General features: G+C 39.4%; 1 protein-coding gene across 4 annotated transcripts in view; it reads left to right on the top strand.

The window, feature by feature from the left end:
* Positions 1–18,245, top strand: part of ATF7 (activating transcription factor 7) — an 84,079-nt gene that overhangs the window by 41,311 nt on the left and 24,523 nt on the right. For 3 of the 4 annotated variants that reach the window (XR_007517211.1, XM_049883300.1, XM_049883301.1), the window contains exon 3: positions 14,770–14,866. The exons of the other annotated variant lie outside the window; for it this stretch is intronic. Coding sequence is in view for 2 of the 3 variants with exons in the window: in XM_049883300.1 (XP_049739257.1) it covers positions 14,770–14,866 (97 nt within the window). In the remaining variant the exon portion in view is untranslated. The remainder of the gene's footprint in view (positions 1–14,769; positions 14,867–18,245) is intronic. 4 annotated transcript variants of the gene reach the window in all.

Genomic DNA, 18,245 nt, shown 5'->3' with positions numbered 1-18,245 from the left:
TGATTACGGTTCACACTGTAAAAACTGTCTTTGTCCCTTCCACCCATTGTGAGATCCAGGGATTGCAACATCTACTGTGTAGCAAATTAGAAGATAAAAGTGCTTGATGTGTTTTTCAAGAACTCTGTACCTCATAACATACAATAAAAATTTGGGAAGAAAGATGAGACTGAAAAATGTAAATGTGTAATGTCAACAAGAATGAAATAGGGCCAAGTAATAATTATTTTGGCCAAAAAAGAAGCTTTCCTTGCTTTGTTAAGAACCAGAGTTATCCCTTTGGGGACTTTAATGGTACCCCAACTAAGTGGCTGCATCTGGAAAATAGAATACTAAAAGGTCTACTACCATTAGGCAAGAGCTGTGGAGAAAGCAATTAGCCATGTAATTGACACAGGACCAGGCCTCACTGAATTGCAGCTGGGATTTCTCTGCTCCTGGGCACTGGTCCTTTAAAGTTTGTTGAGCATCTAAATCCATCCATGTAAGTAGTCATCATCTAAGGAAAGATAATGGATCTGTCCTTGTTAATTCTTAAGCATAGTTCCCAAGAGTGCCCTGGAGTTTAATAAAGAGCTAGATATTAGACATTGGGAGAGAAGGATAGGCAGGAATAAGAAGAGATGTGGCTCCAACTTAAAACTCCCTACTTTAGTAAAGAATGATCTTTAATTGCCACAATTTCAAGAGCAGCATCCTAAGATGCCTTTCTCTTACCATTTTTTCCTTCCCAAAAAGCCCAAACAGTGCTATAGCTATTGTCTCCAAGGAAACCTGGGACAATAGGTGACTATGAGGTAGAGTAATTTATTTCGTATACTATGTAAAAGTGAAAATGGGATTTTACATTAAGGTTCAACTGATAAATGTTCACAAAGATGTAGAATAACATACTTTCTTGCATATTCCATCTCCAAGTTGCTCAGTTTAGAAAAGAGGTAGAGATAGAAAATGAGGAAGAATCTGTACATTTCTGAAAATCATCATGTATTACGAATGGTTTCAGTTGCAAGTACTTGACTGACAGTAGCTCAAAACTATACGAACACTTGCAACACAAGAAATCCAGAATTAGGGCTGTTCCAGTAGCCAGGTAAGATAATCAAGGACCTAGATTCTTTATACCTCTCTGCTCCACCATTTTTAGCTTTTACTCCTTGTTTGTTGCCTCACTGTCACAAGATGAGGAAGGAGAAGGAGTAGCACCAGGAACTCTCCTTTTTTAGCTCCCCGTTTTCGACGGCACTGGGTTTGGTTTGTTTTTGGTTTTTATAATGAAACAAAAGCTTTCGCAGAAGTACCGCCCTCCGCCTCATCCCCAGTATTTGCCGGAACTGTGTGACAGGTTTAATCCTAGCCACATAGGAGCCTGGGAAAGTATCTGGCTTTGTAGCCTTTATAGGGATAGGCAGGCAAGGGAGAAGGGGGTTGCGAATGGGGGTTGGGTTAGGAAACACAACCTGGTCCTCAAACCTATTGCCTCTTCCCTTTCTCTGCTGTACTGCCCCTTTCCTAAGCAATCCAGTTATGTAAGACATTGACTACAGTCTTTCGTGAATCAGAGGCCTGATAACCCATACAGTTTTCTAGTTTTGAAGTCACCAGACACAGAATTTAGTTTATGGCCTTACTGAAAAAAGTCACAAGAGAATACCATTAGAAAGAGAGAGAGAAGAAAAAAAGAATTATATTTACTGCTATTTTGTAGTACTAGGGAATCACAGCAGAAGTTGAGATGACCAGGACTTTGGCTAAGTACATTTAAACCTGCAGTAAGATTATATCTCTTAACCCCATCAAATAATAAGCAACATTTTAAATACAAAATACTTAAATTTTCCCAACCTAAACTGATAAGAAATTATATTTACCTCTGTCTTCCCTACACTACCCAATACCTGTTAGAGTTTGGAGTTGGCCTATATGATCTTTGGGGCTCAGTTTCCTTTCTGCTGTGATTTATTGAGCACCTTCAACTTACTTGGCAAAAGATACCACACATGGGGCTCATGATTTTTCACACTTGTCACGAACAGGAGGAGGGAACAAGGAACCAAAATAGAAATGAGTGATGATGTGTGGCTAAGTGCTTAAAACTTACGTTACTTAAAGGAATAGTTGTCCCATTGGTTTGTGTGGTCTAGAATAATGTATTGTTATCACAGGTCATAATGATGATGACCCTGCAATTCAGTGTTAACTATGGTTTTAATGTTCTTTTTCTATTTCCCCCTCACTGGTTTGTTGACTTGATTGTAACATAGCTTTTCCTATGATCAGACACTCCATCTTAGAGGAATCCAGCTTTTGATACTGCCTAGGTCCTGTGGGATGCTAATATTCTACCCAATAAAAGGCAGGTCACTGGGATCCTAAAATAAAGTGCCCAAAAGAATGTGGCCAAAATTACTACTAGTGCTTTGTGGGGGAGAGAGAGGAGGTGAAAAAAGAATGTAAAAAGTTGGTGTTTATAAATTGACAATTTTTTCCACAAGACATTTTAGTTTGTAATAAAACAAAGTTCAGTGATGGAATCGGAAACCCTAGGAAAGTGAATTGATCCACAAAGACATGGCACCAGTGTTCTTTCATATAACAGCATTGTAACTCCAGCATACTGAAATTGTCTTCAGTGTCTTTCCTATAATAAAGGAATCTGGTGTCAAACAAAATGGGACAAGGAGGGGATATACTGATTCTCACTATTTGCATAATAAAAGTTACTTTGGAAATAGCAATGAAAACGCATCAGATCTTTCTGAAAATGTGCTCTGTAACGTCTTGGAATCCGGGGGTGATAGTTTTTCAGTAGTTATCCTTGTGTTGTTATTAAGTTGTCTTGTGTCGTTGTGTTGTCAGTTGCAGTTAAGTGGATGCCAACTCATGACAACCTCATGTGTGGTTTACAGTCTACTTTAAAAGATAAAACTATGATACCATATATATTAAAATTCTAAATTATATGGTATAAACTATACAAGTACCATAAAAGCTTAGGAAAGATAGACCAGCGAATATTGGAGTCCTTAGGGAAGCCTGAAAAAAGCAATTGGATTTCAGCTGAGCTTTCAAAAATGGTGGGATTTGGATAAACTAAAGAAAGAGAAAAAGGTTTGTCAGGGAATAGGGCAACATATGTAGAAGCACAAAGACGAAAATAAGTAGACTTTGTAGGTTTGTAGTGTCATGGATTGAATTGTGTCCCCAAAAAATATGTGGCAACCTGGTTAGGCCATGATTCCCAGTATTGTGTAGTTGTCCTCCATTTTGCAATTTTCCTATGTGTTATAAATTATAATCTCTGCCTGTAGTTAAAGAAGATTAGGGTGGGATTTAATACCCTTGCTCAGATCACATCTCTGATCCAGTTTAAAGGGAGTTTCCGTGGGATGTGGCCTGTACCGTCTTTTATCTTACATGAGATAAAATGAAAGGGAAGCAAGAAGAGAGTTGGCGACCTCATACCACCAAGAAAGCAGTGCCAGGAGCAGAATGTGTCTTTTGAACCCAGGGTAGCTGCGCAGAGAAGCTCCTAGGCCAGGGGAAGTTGGATGACAAGGACCTTCCTCCAGAACCGACAGTGAGAGAAAGCCTTCCCCTGGAGCCAACGCTCTGAATTTGGACTTGCAGGCTACTAGACTGTGAGAAAATAAATTTATCTTTGTTAAAGCCATCCACTGTGGTATTTCTGTTATAGCAGTACTAGATGACTAAGACAGGTAGAGAGAATGACCTGGGTAGAAAATGTTAGTGGAAAAATAGGAGAAAATGAAGTTTTATAAATAGGAGAGGACTAGAAAGGCCATGCGTTTTGCATTCCTTTAAAATCTCCTTCAGGAATGGTTCCAAACCTCCCAGAGTCAAGAAATTCTTCCCAATGATTTAAATCCCTTGCTACCGTTTTGTCCTTTTCCTGTTATCTTAATACTTGAAATTCTATTTCTTATTCTGAGCTCCTCACATTAGGGTATTCTTGATCCTGACTGGGCTGAGCCTCTGGTTCCATAGGAAGGAGTTGGGGTTTCAGATACAGACTCTCTTTTGGATATGGATGATCAAAATTCTCCCCCCATTGTACACATGGGCAAGAGTTTTCTAGGTTGGGCATGCCTTGTAGCACTTTAGTGAAATGTAACAAATATTTATTAAGCACCTGCTAAGTGCAAGTCCTGTTCTAGGTACTTGGGATACATCCATGAATAAATAGATGAAAAGGACCCTTGCTCTTGGGGAGCTTATACTGTAGTAAAAATCTACTATCCGACTATTACTGTGCATTAACGGCGTATGTCTGGTAGTAACAAATGCCAGGGTGCGAGGCAAGAGTAACACTGGCCGTGATAGTTAAGGTCATATGTCAACTTGGCTGGGCCATGATTCTCAGTGGTTTGGCAGTTATGTAATGATGTAGTCACCCTCCATTTTGTGATCTAATGTGGTCATCCTCCATTTTCACTTATTGCCAATTTTTGTATCACGACCTGGTCTTTGGAACCTAACCATGTCAGTAAGTGAGGAGTTGGGTGTATTTTAGCAGCAGCATGGCTGCTAGACCAACTATTAAATTATATCTCTACTCTTATCATTCCTTTTATTATACAATGGACTGATTTTGTCACTTGCCAGACTCTCTAAGATACTCAAACAGCCTTCCCAAAACAGAAAATTCTTTAACCCGTAGACAGATGAATTTACCTTATGTACAGTTTTTTACAGTTTGGTGGATACACCCTAACCTCTTTAGTTTGTCCTCCTTCCTTCTCCTGACAACATTTTCTTTTAGAGTATTTTGGGAAGAAGTTTCCTGTTCTTATTTTTCCTCTATAAATTACCTTGCTCACACATGCAGCATATGAGCTGCTGCTGCTGTGGCTGTATTTATTTGCTGAACAATCCCGTGCTTTGAAATGATTCATTCAAGAGCCATGAAGCATTCAAAGCAGGATGTGTGACTCATTTAGTAAACAGAAGCATCTTGAAGTAGAGAGCAGGAGCCTAGGATTGACTGAGGTAGAAATGAAAGTTATGTTGACTTAGAGGTGTGTATATTTAGTCCCTTCTCTTCTCCCTTTCCCAACTTTCTCAAACATAAATGATACCTTACATTAGGAACAGAGGCACTGCAGTGAGGGTGAGAAGCCTTATCAAGGCTATTGCGATCTCCCAGTTTCTTCTTTTAGAACATGTGATCAATTGAAGTGATTAAATAGTGATCAAAAAAGATCAGTCATTCGTTCCACTTACCTGCTTAGCACTGATATATTCTAGAACTTGTTCCCCATAGTTTCTCAGGTTTTCTAAGGCTTTTTCGTACTATATTCTTTCATCAAAACATGTCCAAGAGTAGATACTGTAATTAAAAAAAAAAAAGTTCTGTTCATGAAACACTGCCAAACTCGGAAACTTTAGAGAAAGAGGCAGTTGGGTTTCAGCATAAATGAATTTTCAGACTATCACACATGCAAACTCAATTCCTTGTATTGTTCCCTGATAGTTAAGGTATTCAGGGCTCATTTCCTAATAACTTAAGAGTTCTTATTCGTCTCCTTCCCCCGGTCTCCTTTTCTAAAACAAGGAAAGGGATGTGAATTAATCATAGGTCAGGATATAAGAGCATGTTTAAGTGTGAGGCAAATCCACACAGAAACTGGAGCTGTGGTGGCCAAAAACAACATTTCAGGAATGAATCTGGCTATGAGTTGAGTGCATATTGCACAGAAATTTCGTTGGTCATAATGCTTTTACCGAAGATTTAACTTGAAACCATTACCTTCCTAATGCCCGTGTGCTTGTGCCTGGCTCAGACTCAAAATGCACAAATTTAGCTTTGTTTTGTCCTGAGCCGTCTTTTCAGTTCTGTTCTGCACAATTTCAAAAAACTTATGGGGGTTGGCAACCAGTGTCCCAAAACAATATGTGATTGTTTAATCGGAAACTAATTTGCTCTGTAAACCTTCATCTAAAGCACAATTAAAAAAAGAAAAAAGGCTCACCAAAAAAAAAAAACAAAAATTTCTGAGGACTAGGCTTAAAGGGATTAGGAAGAAAACTACCTCTAAACATTGACTTGTTCGGAATTATTCTGCAAAAACAAGCTACTCTTTTATCATCAAACTTGAGATTGATTTAAAAAGGGAAAGAGGAGAGAACTAGCTGAGTACCTGCTTCATATGAAGCACTATATTAAATATTTTGTATAATTATTTTATTTAAAAACTTAAAAAAAAAAAAAAAGGGAGAGATAAGAGGAATCATTCTGTAGTGCCCCAAAAGTTTCATATCTTGATCTGGGTGATAGTTACACAGGCATATATTTATATAAAAATCCATTGAACTGTATATACTTAAGATTTGTGCATTTTGAATATGTTATACTTCAATTTTTCAAAATTAAAAATCTTAAGACGTCATTGAGATGTATTACTGATTTACAGTTCTCCTCACCTTTATTCCTCAGATCATCCCTGATTCTTTCCTTAGCTCTCTTTCTTTAGTCAGTTTGCTAGGAAGTAGAATTCCTGATTCTCCTATCATGGAAGGATGGGTGAGTATGAAACTTCCGGGAAATGGAAAGGCTTTTACCAAAAATTTTCCGTAGAAAATTGTTAATAAGTAACTACTCTTTTCCTGCTCCTTCTGCAACTAATAACAGTTTTCAGACTGACTTCCTCATAGCTCTGACATTCCATTTCCTGCCTCTTAATATCTCTTAAACTAAGAAAATCTCTGTTTTCAGTATTTTTTTTTCCACCCTTGAGGAGAGAACATCAGAAGTAGCCAAAATTGTTTTGTTTTGTTTTTTACTAACAAGGCAGTTCATAAGAATTCCATTTATTTGATCTGTTCCTCTCCCAATTACAGTGCCTTCTGTCTGCATCTTCCTGATTTCCTTATCCTGGGTATTTGCGGATCTGTAGCACATCAGCCATTTTATAAAATGAGATTGGAGTTTTCTGCCTGTACTTTTCTTCCTTCCAAGTTTCAGTTCCAAAAACATGTGTTGGCAGCTTGGCAAGGAAACTTAAAAAACAGCCCTTTTTCTTGTTTCTTTCTCTCCTCTTTCCCTGTTCCCTGTAGCAGGTTTCTCAACAGGGACCCAATTGGCATTTTGAAATGGATAATTCTTTGGGAGCGGTCCTGTCCATTATAGAACATTTATCAGCATCCTAGACCTCTACTCTCTAGTACAGTTGTGAAACTCCCCACTCAGTTGTGATAAGCAAAAATGTCTCCAGACATTGCCAACGTCCCCTAAGAGGCGTAGTTGTCCCTGGTTGAGAACCACTGCTGTATAGTATAAACTGCATTTAGAGAATGTGGGTTTGGAGGGAAGAAAATTCAAGATCGGCGTATGATTAAAATCCCCATGAAATCTTTCAGCATATTATCTAGATCAGTGCTGTCCAAAAGAAAATAAAATGTAAACCACAAATGAGACCTACATATGCAATTTAAAATTTTCTAGTAGCCACACTAAAAAGTAGAAGTAAATAAGTGAAATTAGTGTTAATAACTTATTTTATTTAACTCAATATATACAAAATATTATCTTTTCAACATATAATCAATATAAAAAATTAAGGAGATATTTTACTTTTTTTTTCTACTAAGTCTTCAAAATCCAGTGTATGTTTTGACTTAGTCATCTCAAATTTCAAGTGCTCAGTGGCTGCCCTAATGAGTAGTGTAGATCTATATCATTTTGGTCTCTAAATGTGGTACAAATTAGCATGTAATACCCCTTATTTACTTTTTCTCTCCCCCATTTATGCCAAGAAACTGTCCTAGTTCATTTACTTGAGCAATTAAGACCAAACCTTTGTGTGTTACCACACAAATCCTTTCCCAAAACATATAAACTGATTCTTATCCAGTATGACTCAAATTCTTCAACCCCCGTTTTCACTGATATCAGTCTTCTGTTGCCTTGGAGGTGGTTAATATCTGGACATTTATTGAAAATTACCGTTATTTACTATACAACCTGGGTGAGTATTCCTTAAGTGAGTGGCTTTTTGCCAAAGCTTTAGTCATAGATAAGAACAAAAGAGGACCCATTAAGGGTATTAGTGAATGGAGGAGCTAGATTTTTAAATAGGCAATAATTCAAAGAGGGAATCCTTTGAATGGGAAATTCACCCATTTTAATTCAATAACACAATTACATTTTTAATAAGGTCAAAATTGTTTATGACTTAATAATTTTAGCTGTTTTATTTGAGAAATAGCTTTCAGAAGAATGGTTTCCTAAGCATGCATTTCAAGACTGATTGACAGAGAGGTGTATTTTGATGGGTTTCCTTTGTTCAGTGTTTATCATACGCGGTACTAAATTATAGTAAAGTCATCAGGCAGTCTTCTTAGCATCCTTCCGCATCTTATAATAAACTTTTTGTTAAGAGAGTAAAATATATATTTTATAATTCTTAAGAGTTAATCGTCAATAAATAAGAAAGAATATAAAAAATGAGATGCCTCAGAAGAAAGGCCTGGCAGTCTCCTTCCAAAAAATCAGCCAGTGAAAAACCTATGGAGTATAGTTCTACTCTGACATACGTGGGGTTGCCATGAGTCTGAATCAACTCAATGGCAACTGGTTTGAACTGTCTTAACCTGTTACTAGGAAACCTTGGTGGCGTAGTGATTAAAGAACTATGGCTGCTAACCAAAAGGTTGGCAGCTCAAGTCCATCAGGAAACCCTATGGGGCAGTTCTACTCTGTGCTATAGGGTCACTATAACCTGTTACTGTTTCCTTTGGTAATTAATGAGTTAAATAAAATCTTTGACAAGTGTTCATTAAAAAAAAAAACAAAAAAAAGCCAGCTTGACATCAGCTTTAATAGAAAGCTTTAGTAAACTTTTATTCTTCTTCTACTACCCCACAGAACTGTGTTAGAAATAGCAGGGAGAGATAACCAGAGCCAAGACCAGACTAGTGCCCTACGTTTTGAAATTCTTCCCTTTTGGCTCTTCCTTTTCTGACATGCGCTACATGATTTAGTCAGGGATTCTTAACATTTTTTGTGCTGTGAACCTCCTTTGGCGGCTTGATGAAGCCTGTGAACCCCTGCTCAGAGTGATGTTTCTAAATAAATACATAGAATTACAAAGGAACCAATCATATTGAAATACAGTTATCAAAAATGTTAAAAAAAAAAAAAATACACTAGCAAGTGGCCATCTAAGATCCATCAGTTGGTCTCAACCCACCTGGAGCAAAGGAGAATGAAGAACACCAAAGACACAAGGTAATTATGAGCCCAAGAGACAGAAGGGGCCACATAAATCAGAGACTACATCAGCCTGAGACCAGAAGAACTAGATGGTGCCTGGCTACAACCAATGACTGACCTGACAGGGAACACAACAGAGAATCCCTGATGGAGCAGGAGAGCAGTGGAATGCAAACCTCAGATTCTCATAAAAAAAAAAAAACAAAAAAACAGACTTAATGGTCTGACTGAGACTAGAGGGACCCTGGAGGTCATGGTCCCCAGACCTTTTAGCCCAAGACTAGAACAATTCCCAGAGCCAACTCTTCAAACAGATTGGACTGGACTATAAGATAGAAAATAATACTGATGAGGAGTGAGCTTCTTGGCTCGAGTAGACCCATGAGACCATGTGGGCAGCTCCTGTCTGGAGGGGAGATGAGAAGGAAGACGGGGTCAGAGGCTGGCTGAATGGACACAGGAATACAGGGTGGAGAGGAGTGTGCTGTCTCACTAGGGGAAGAGCAACTAGGAGTATATAGCAAGGTGTGTGTAAATTTTTATACGAGGGACTGACTTGATTTGTACACTTTGACTTAAAGCACAATAAAAAAAATTTTTAATGTTAAAATCATTCGATAACAATGTATGTGCTTTTTTATTAACACATTAAATAACAAGCTCTAGTGACAGGTCTGATCATTACTGCAATTTCGAAGTAGTGACAAGTATAAAGGATATTTTAGTAACTGGAATGTGATGTGAAAATGCTTATGACGTCTATTATGATTCCAAACCTGTTGTCATCAAGTTGATTCCGACTCGTAGCAACCCTGTAGGACAGGGTAGAACTGCCCCACAGGGTTTCCAAGGAGAGCTGGTGGATTCGAACTGCCTACCTTTTGGTTAGCAGCTGAACTCTTAACCACTGCGCCACCAGGGTTTCCTCTATTATGATTAGGAATGCTAAATTTCAGCTAGAGATTAGTGAAAATAAAGTTTCGTTTTTTTTCCTATCCATGTTCACAGTTATCAAACTGAGATGCTGGTAGGTGAGAGTTCTTCAGCCTCCTTGTGTTCTCTTTAGAGCTCCACTTTTGATTTAGAAAACATAAATAGCTCAAGGAGGAGTGCGGTTGGGGGTTGGGGGGATTTAGGGGAGAGAAACACAAACTAGAGGACAAACACGACAAGTCAGGACTATACAGCAGAGTTGTAACAGAAGGAAGAGTTGCCTTTTAAAATATTAAACAATCCTACGCAGAGAAAAACCTGATGGAGATTTTAAATCTTTCTCTCAGCTTAGTTTTGAGCAAACTAGATTTCTCAGAAGAGGGCGTTTTGCTTGAAAATAATTTTTCTAGATTCTAGAATATTGCACAAAAAGTTTAAGTACTCATAAACATGTTTTTGAAAAAGATTACTGTAACATTACCAGTACATTTTGAAAACAGACAACCCTGCCTATTCCACCACTATTCCTATTGATGTTTCATTTTTCTCCATTGTACGCTAGGTTCTACTCATTTCCTTTTACCAAGTATATGGCAACCCCACACATTCCATAGAGTGACTTGTTTAACCTACAGATATTATATCCCTGCTAACAGACTGTTATGGATTGAATTGTATCCCCCAAAAGTATACACTGTAAATCCTAACCTCTGTGCCTGTGGTTATTATCCTATTTGTGAATCAGTTGTCTTTGTTATGTTAATGAGAAAGGATTAGTGTAGTGTATATCTTGAGTCAGTGTCTTTTGAAATTAAATAATCAAGCAGAAGCAGAGATGGGGGAAGGGAGCTGCCAAGCCACATGAAGATCGCCCAGGAACAGAAATTGAAAGAGACAAGGACCTTCCTCTGAGCCCACAGAGAGAGAAAGCCTTCCCCTAGAGCCAGCACCCTAAATTCAGACTTTCTCCTCAACTATGAGAAAATAAATTTGTTAAAGCCACCCACTTACGGTATTTCCGTTATAGCAGCACTAGATAACCGAGAAAAAATTTGGTACCAGAAGAGTGGGGTGCTGCTTTAACAGATACCTAAAATGTGGAATTGAGAATGGGTAGAGGCTGGAAGAGTTTAAGGTACCAAAGGCTAGACTGCCTTGAAGAAACTGTTGGTAGGATTATGGACATCAAAGGCAATTCTGGTAAGGGCTTAGAAGGAGGTGAGGAGAGCTATAGAGAAAGTCTCTGTCCTCTTAGAGAATAATATGGTGTCAGCAACAGAGTGTTGTTAGAAATGTGGGCATTAAAATGATAACATGGGATTGGACAATGGAGGAAGGGAAATGCTTTTTATGCAGTGGCAAAGAACTTGTCATTATGTTCACATGTTTGGTAGAAGGCAGAACTCATAAGTGATGTACTTGGATATCTGGCTGAGAAAATCCTAAGTAAGATCCTAAAGGGGGCTGTGTGGTTTCTCCTTGTCACTTATACGAAAATGTGAAAGGGAAGAGAGGGACTTAAAAATGAACTGTGCAAATGAAAACAACTTAAAGATTTGGGAAATTCTATTGTATAAACTAAGGACATGTGTGCTAGAATGTTCACCAAGGATGTGGCTATACAATCTTTTGTTAAAAAGATTAAACCTGTAACTGATGGATCTAACCAGTTATCACAGGAGAAAACCCATCAGTTTACACTTCAGGGGTCAGAGACAAGACAAAGGAAAGAAGACTGTTTGCCTCTTATAATTCTACAGGCAGGAAACAGGCCAAAGGAGCTACATCTGTTGTCCTCCAAGTAAAGAAAAGGACCATCCCTGGAGCAGCTTGAAGATCAGCAGAACTGTTGGAAGGAGCATGGGAAGCAGGGCCCTTTCAGTTTCAAAGGGTAGGGCCACGATCTCCTGGACCTCAAAGAGAGGGGCCACAGCCTCCTAGGTTTCAAAGAGTTGGATCTTCACTAGCTAGGTTCTGGAGTGTGGGGCTGCCCACAGAGAGAGTTAAGGTGTGCCAGGGACTATGCTGCCACCCAAAGCTGAGGGGTCAGGGCTGCCATGCCCAAGGAGCAGAAGAACAGAAGAACAGGGCCTGGTGGGACTGAGGAGTTGCAGTCACCACTCAGATGGACAAGGAAGAATGGGACTGCCCAGAGCTGAGGGAAAAGAGTTGCCATCCCCGTGGCCCTGGAAGGTGGAGCTGAAGCCCAGGGCCGAGGGGCCTGCACCCAGAATCTAGAGGATTATTTTCAAGACTTGAGAGCAGATATAAATTGTTCTGCTGGGCTTTGGGCTTGCTCAGTGCCCATTAGCCCTTCTTTCCCTCCAGTTTCTCCCATTTGTAATGGAAATGTCTGCCTTGTGCCTGTTCTACCATTGTACTTTGGAAACAGATAATTTGTATTCTAGATTTCACAGGTTCACAGATGAAGAGGAATTTTGTCCCAGGATAGAATATGCCTAAAGTCTCACCCATATTTGATTTAGTTGATTCAGAAGATGAGATTTTAGACTTGGAGTTAAGACTTTTGAGTGAACGTGTTTTGCATATGGCCAGGACTGTGAATTTTGGGGAGCCAAAGGATGGGATGTTATGGTTTGAATTGTGCCCCCAGAAAATATGTGTGGTAAATCCTAACCTCATGCCTGTGTTTATAATCACATTTGGGAATGGGTTTCTTTGTTATGTTAATAATACAGGATTAGTGTAGGGTGTTATTGAGTCAATCTCTACTGAGATATAAAAGATATTAAACAAACAAGCAGAGATGGGGGAAGTGAGATGCCAAGCCACATGAAGATTGCTCAGGAGCAGAAGCTCAGAGATCTTCCTCCAGAGCCAACAGAGAGAGCCTTCCCTAGAGCCAGCACCGGAATTCAGTCTTCTAGCCTCCTAAACTGTGAGAAAATAAATTTCTGTTTATTAAAGCCACCCACTTGTGGTATTTTTGTTATAGTAGCAGTAGATATTCTCTTCTTTCCCCTTACCTCCACCCTTTTTTCCTCAGGGAAAAATCTGCAACTGAAAAGGTTAGTGCCCTAAGTTAACCAACAATAGAGAAAACAACAGTTATTATTTTAGCTAAATATTCCCATACTTTATTCAATTTTGTCCTACATCAATTGGAAACTAAGGCAGTCTTCTGACTGTTTTACTTCTTGGCTCTTCATACTTTTAATTGAAAATTCCCTCTACCCTGCAGTCTGAAAGGATTTTGGGTCTTAAGCTGGCTCTCCTTGTTATTGAACTCAGAGCATATTCGGGGGAAAGCCACTTTGAATTAAAATGAAGGAGTTTGCTTTCTTGACTGGGTAGGAGCTGGGTTAGGGCCAACTCTATCTATTTGCTTGGAGTCAAAAAGAGTCGTAGAAAAGAGGCCTGAAGGTGTAATGCTTAGTGGGAAGTATGTATACAATAAGGAAAGCAAAAAGAGGAAGCTAGCCAGTCACTATTTGTAAGAAACAAAAAAGACAAATAGAACCATGTTTGAGAGCCATACTAGTGAAGGAGCTGTGGAAAGCTGTAGCATCCAAGCTTAGTGTGTTGCAGGCATGTTTTAATGAAGGAACATGGCCAGCCGTTCTCAAAGGGAATTTTAAAGATATTGTTCTTTTGAATTACTGCTGTTCATACTTTCCCTTCATCTCCCCCTTTTAAAGAAGGGGCAGGAACATAAATACTGTCCAGTAACCCTGTCTTACTTAGTTATAAACTGGGGCAGACCTAGCCTCACCTTTTCACTGTCCTTTCGCCCAAACCCTTAAACAAAATCCATTTCCCTTCCCTCATCCTGCCTACAAAAAAAAGGCTCCCCGCAACCCTGGGGAAAAAAAAAAGACCCTTTTGCTTACATTTTTATTCTACTATTATACAGCCAGCAGCATTGTACTGGCCCCTTTATGGCTGATGGACCCCAGGCGGGCTGCCTGATGAGGGGAGACAGCATTTGGCTGATGGGGCTGGTGTATGCTGTTACTGCTGGCCATTGGGCCTCAGTCCTCTACAGCTCCATCCTGGCTCATTAAAACCCTGAGCCAAATAGCCACGCAGGCGCCTGCTGCAGCACTGTGGGGGCCAGGAAGTTAAATGGTTCTCCTAATCCTGCATAATTTATCTCCCTGCTAGCCCCCTCGTAAAAATAGTCTAATTCGGCCCCACCATGGAGCGCTTCATTCTGAATATCCTATTTTGTGATGACCAATGAATGTGCAGCCTTTCCCTTCTTCTCTCTTTGTTATTATTATTAAAAATTATTTTCCCCTTGTTCACTGTGAGTTTGCCTTAATGTTTTTTTCATTTGGAGCTTCCTGCCTGGACCCCACTTCACCAACAATCTGTCCACTTCTCTCGTTTGGATTTGCTATCACGGAGCAGTTGGTACTCCGGTCTTCCCCCTCTACTCTCCTCCCTGCACCTTTTTTCTCCCTCTCCATTTTCTCTTCTTTTCTTCATCTCCTCTCCTTTTTCATCACTTGCAATTTTCTCCTCTCCAGTCCCTCTTTCCAGGGACGAACCTTATTGGAGGATATTTAGGAGGACATTTAAAAAGGGCATTGAATTGCTTTTTTTTTTTTCACATCTCCATTTCTGTTTCATTTCAGAGATTTACAAACGAGGACCACCTGGCAGTTCATAAACACAAGCATGAGATGACATTGAAATTTGGCCCAGCCCGAACTGACTCAGTCATCATTGCAGGTATTTGCTGCCCCAAAAGCCACGTGCCTTGATATCACTAGACAGTTCAGATTAATACCAGGGACCAGATGTACTGGGAGCTGTACTCCCCTTCTCCCATTAAGAGTGCTTATGTGATCTGCATTGAATCAAGAAAAAGGAACACTAAAAGCTCCCAAGTTTCTGTTGTGCCCTCCACTCTGTGTTTCTAATAACAATATCGGGTTCTGCGGTTTTTGAGGGTAGATGTGTTGAGGTTTTGTTTAAGTTTTTTTCAGTCTATTCCTTCTTTACTGCCTTTTTATTAAGACTTTGGAAGATTTACAGACAAAAGATGCCTTTGACATTTCTCCCTACCCATAGTGAGGGGCTGAACAAAAGAAGGCAAGAAAGCCAGCCTAGGCTGGCTGCTTCTCTTCCACTGGGTGTCAGTTTTCCTGCACAGGCAGGTTGTCAGTTTGTAAATTCAGAGTTCCTCCTGAACCCAGATACCATTGAGGACACATTTCCAAAGCTCAAACAATTTAGCCAATGGGACTTTTCTAAACCAGTTTGGGTGACCTGGACCGTCTCACTAGTTGTTTTAGATATCGTCTGGCTTACATGTGCTACTCGAAGGGGAATACTCTCAGCAAATGCTCTCAAAACTAAGCAGCACTTCTTTTGTACCAGTTTCAGTTAGACAGACATACAAACCAAAGTGGGCTTTTTCTCTGATACCATGAGAGATTATGATTTAGCTCAAGTCTTTCAACCAGAAGCTTAACTCAATATGTAATCAATAGGGGATTTAGTTGTTATGACGTCAGTTAATGACAATTCCTCTTGAGAATTACTAACCAAATTGTTACTTTAGATGTGGAGAAGGAGAAAAAACCTCTTCTCCATACTTCTGTACATGAAGAAAGAGACTTGCCCTTACAAATTTCCTATCCCTTATTAATTCAGCAAATATTTATTATCTTCTGTGTGCCAAGCACTTTGCTAGTTTATGGATTGTAATCCCTGGGAAAAGAACATGAGTGAGGGACATTGATGTTGATGATCTTTATGAAAGTCCTAGAGTGGGTAGTGTGTAAGTGTATGTGTAGGTAACACATACTTAAATTAATAAGCCAGGGTATATATACATGAAAAATATTTTTGTATTTGCAAAGTACAAGTGAATAATACAAACAATATAAAAATTAAGAATTAATACTAAGCAGAATTAATCAGAGAAAGTTTATGAGAGAAGTAAAGTTGAAGCAAGGTTATTAAGATGGAGGTGTTATCCAATGAATGAAGGTCTTGTGCTGAGTTTCCAGGGAAGGTGAGAGAAGGTGCTATAGGACAGTCCCAAGGAGAAAGTGTTTTCCCGTTACTCTTGGCATTCTGTTCTGAAGTGCTTGTCCCACGCACGGTACATGACTTCAGCTATCCTGTCTAGGCTGGTAATTCGCCTATCTCTAAAGACCTGGTGTCTTACATGTATTCTAACCCTTAATGAATATTTTTAGTTGGCTGTCTTTCTGTCATTTTAAATTCTTCATGTCTACGACTGAACTTATCTCCTTTGTTACTCACTGATAGCAGCATTCTCAAATTTCTTTCTTCAGATTCTCTCTGTTCTATTCCTTCTTATTCTTCCTGCCGCCACCTTCATTATGCTTGAGTTACTCTGTAGTCTCCTGAGTGACCTCCTTGACTAGTGGTTTCTTCATTCCAATCTTGTATACTATTGAAAAACCAAACTTCCTTAAATTCTGGTCTCCTGCTCAAAATCTGTCACTATCTTCCTATTTCCTATTATTTTAAGGCTATTTACACCAGAAGTTCGAGACCCGTGGTACTCATCCAGCTTTATATCAAATTTATCTACCTAATGATTTATCTTTTTTTATCTAGTCATACCTTTGTCTCCTCATCTATGTGTGGTACCCATACCCTGCCTCTCTCTATGTCTTCGCCTGTCTCGCCCCTCTTCCCTTCCAAATGTTCTCTTTAATATCTAAAGCCATTATTTAAGGCCCAGCTAAAGTCCTCCTTCTTGAAACCTTTCCCAGCTTCTTGTTGTCATTGATTCCTACTCATGGCAACCCTATGTGTTACAGAGGAGAACTGCTCCATTGGGTTTTCTTGGCTGTAATCTTAATGGAAGCAGATCTCCAGGGCTTTTCTTCCATGGTACCACTGGGTGGGTTCGAACTGCCAACCTTTCAGCTGGCAGTTGAGCGCAAACTGCTTAAAACCAAAAAACCTGTTACCGTTGAGTCAATTTCAACTCCTAGCAACCCTAAAAGACAGAGTAGAACTACCCCATAGAGTTTCCAAGGAGTGCCTGGTGGATCCGAACTGCCAGCCTTTTGGCTTAGCAGCCATAGCTGTTAACCACTATGCCACCAGGCTTTCCAGAAGCTGCTTGAGCCACCTTAATTTGTCTTTACTTAATTTCTACAACAATTTTATTCTTTACTGTGCGTGGCACTAATTTTTTGTATACTATGATGTTGCCTATGTATATTAGTTCAATTTTCTCAGCTAGAAAACATTCTATTAATCCTATAGGGCAGGAACCATGTCTTATATGTGGGTGATATTTCTATACTCCTTTCCCTTCTCTCCCCCAGATATACCCAGGTGCATGCATGTAGTACCAAAACACATAAAAACTGTTCAGTAAACACTTGTTGATTTCTTAGGAATCATCAGAGTAGGCTCAGAATTTTCTTATACATTTTCAGGCTGTTTGTTCAGGAACCAGAGCTAGTTGAAGGTTAGAGGCCACCTGGAAAGTCAGGAATTAGATTTAGCATACAGGAGCTTTTGAAATAAAAGCCAAAAGTGAATCTGAACAGCAGAGTGCAGAAGTTCATAGGAACCTCAGATCAGAGATCCGAAGAGGCTCTCTTCTGCCATAGCCATGCCCTTAGCTATCCCCTTCCTGTTCCACTTGAGTTGTGATTTTGTGTGTGCCTTTACTGAAGCACTCTCTAAGCATAAAGGATGGTATTACCTCTGTTCACCAAGGGATGGAGGGAAAGTGGGTTTATCATTGGCCAACCAAAGCTGCCAGAGAACCTTTTAAAACTATTTTGGGAGGTAGTGGTAACTTTTCCAAACACTCTAATTCAGAAGGGTTTTTCTTTAAAAAAATTAATTTTTTTTTTGTTTCCATGGAAAATCCCACTGGGCTATTCCCAATTGATCATGCTAGAAGGAACAATCCTAACCCCAGGTTTCACTCCCTAAAACATCATTTGAACATTGTTCTATTTCTGTAATTCAGTCTAGTGGTTTGAGGTTTGAGATGAATCCCAGAGGTGACTAGCACGTCAAGGAAAACCATCACAATAATAGAAGTTAGGATCAGAGAACAAGGCTTAACTGACCTAAGAGAAAAACTACAAAAGCAGAATGG

Source organism: Elephas maximus, chromosome 4, assembly GCF_024166365.1.
Source record: "Elephas maximus indicus isolate mEleMax1 chromosome 4, mEleMax1 primary haplotype, whole genome shotgun sequence".
NCBI classification, from domain to species: Eukaryota; Metazoa; Chordata; class Mammalia; order Proboscidea; family Elephantidae; genus Elephas; species Elephas maximus.
The sequence above is the reverse complement of the archived record's forward strand: the minus strand, read 5'-3'. Positions and strand labels throughout refer to the sequence as shown.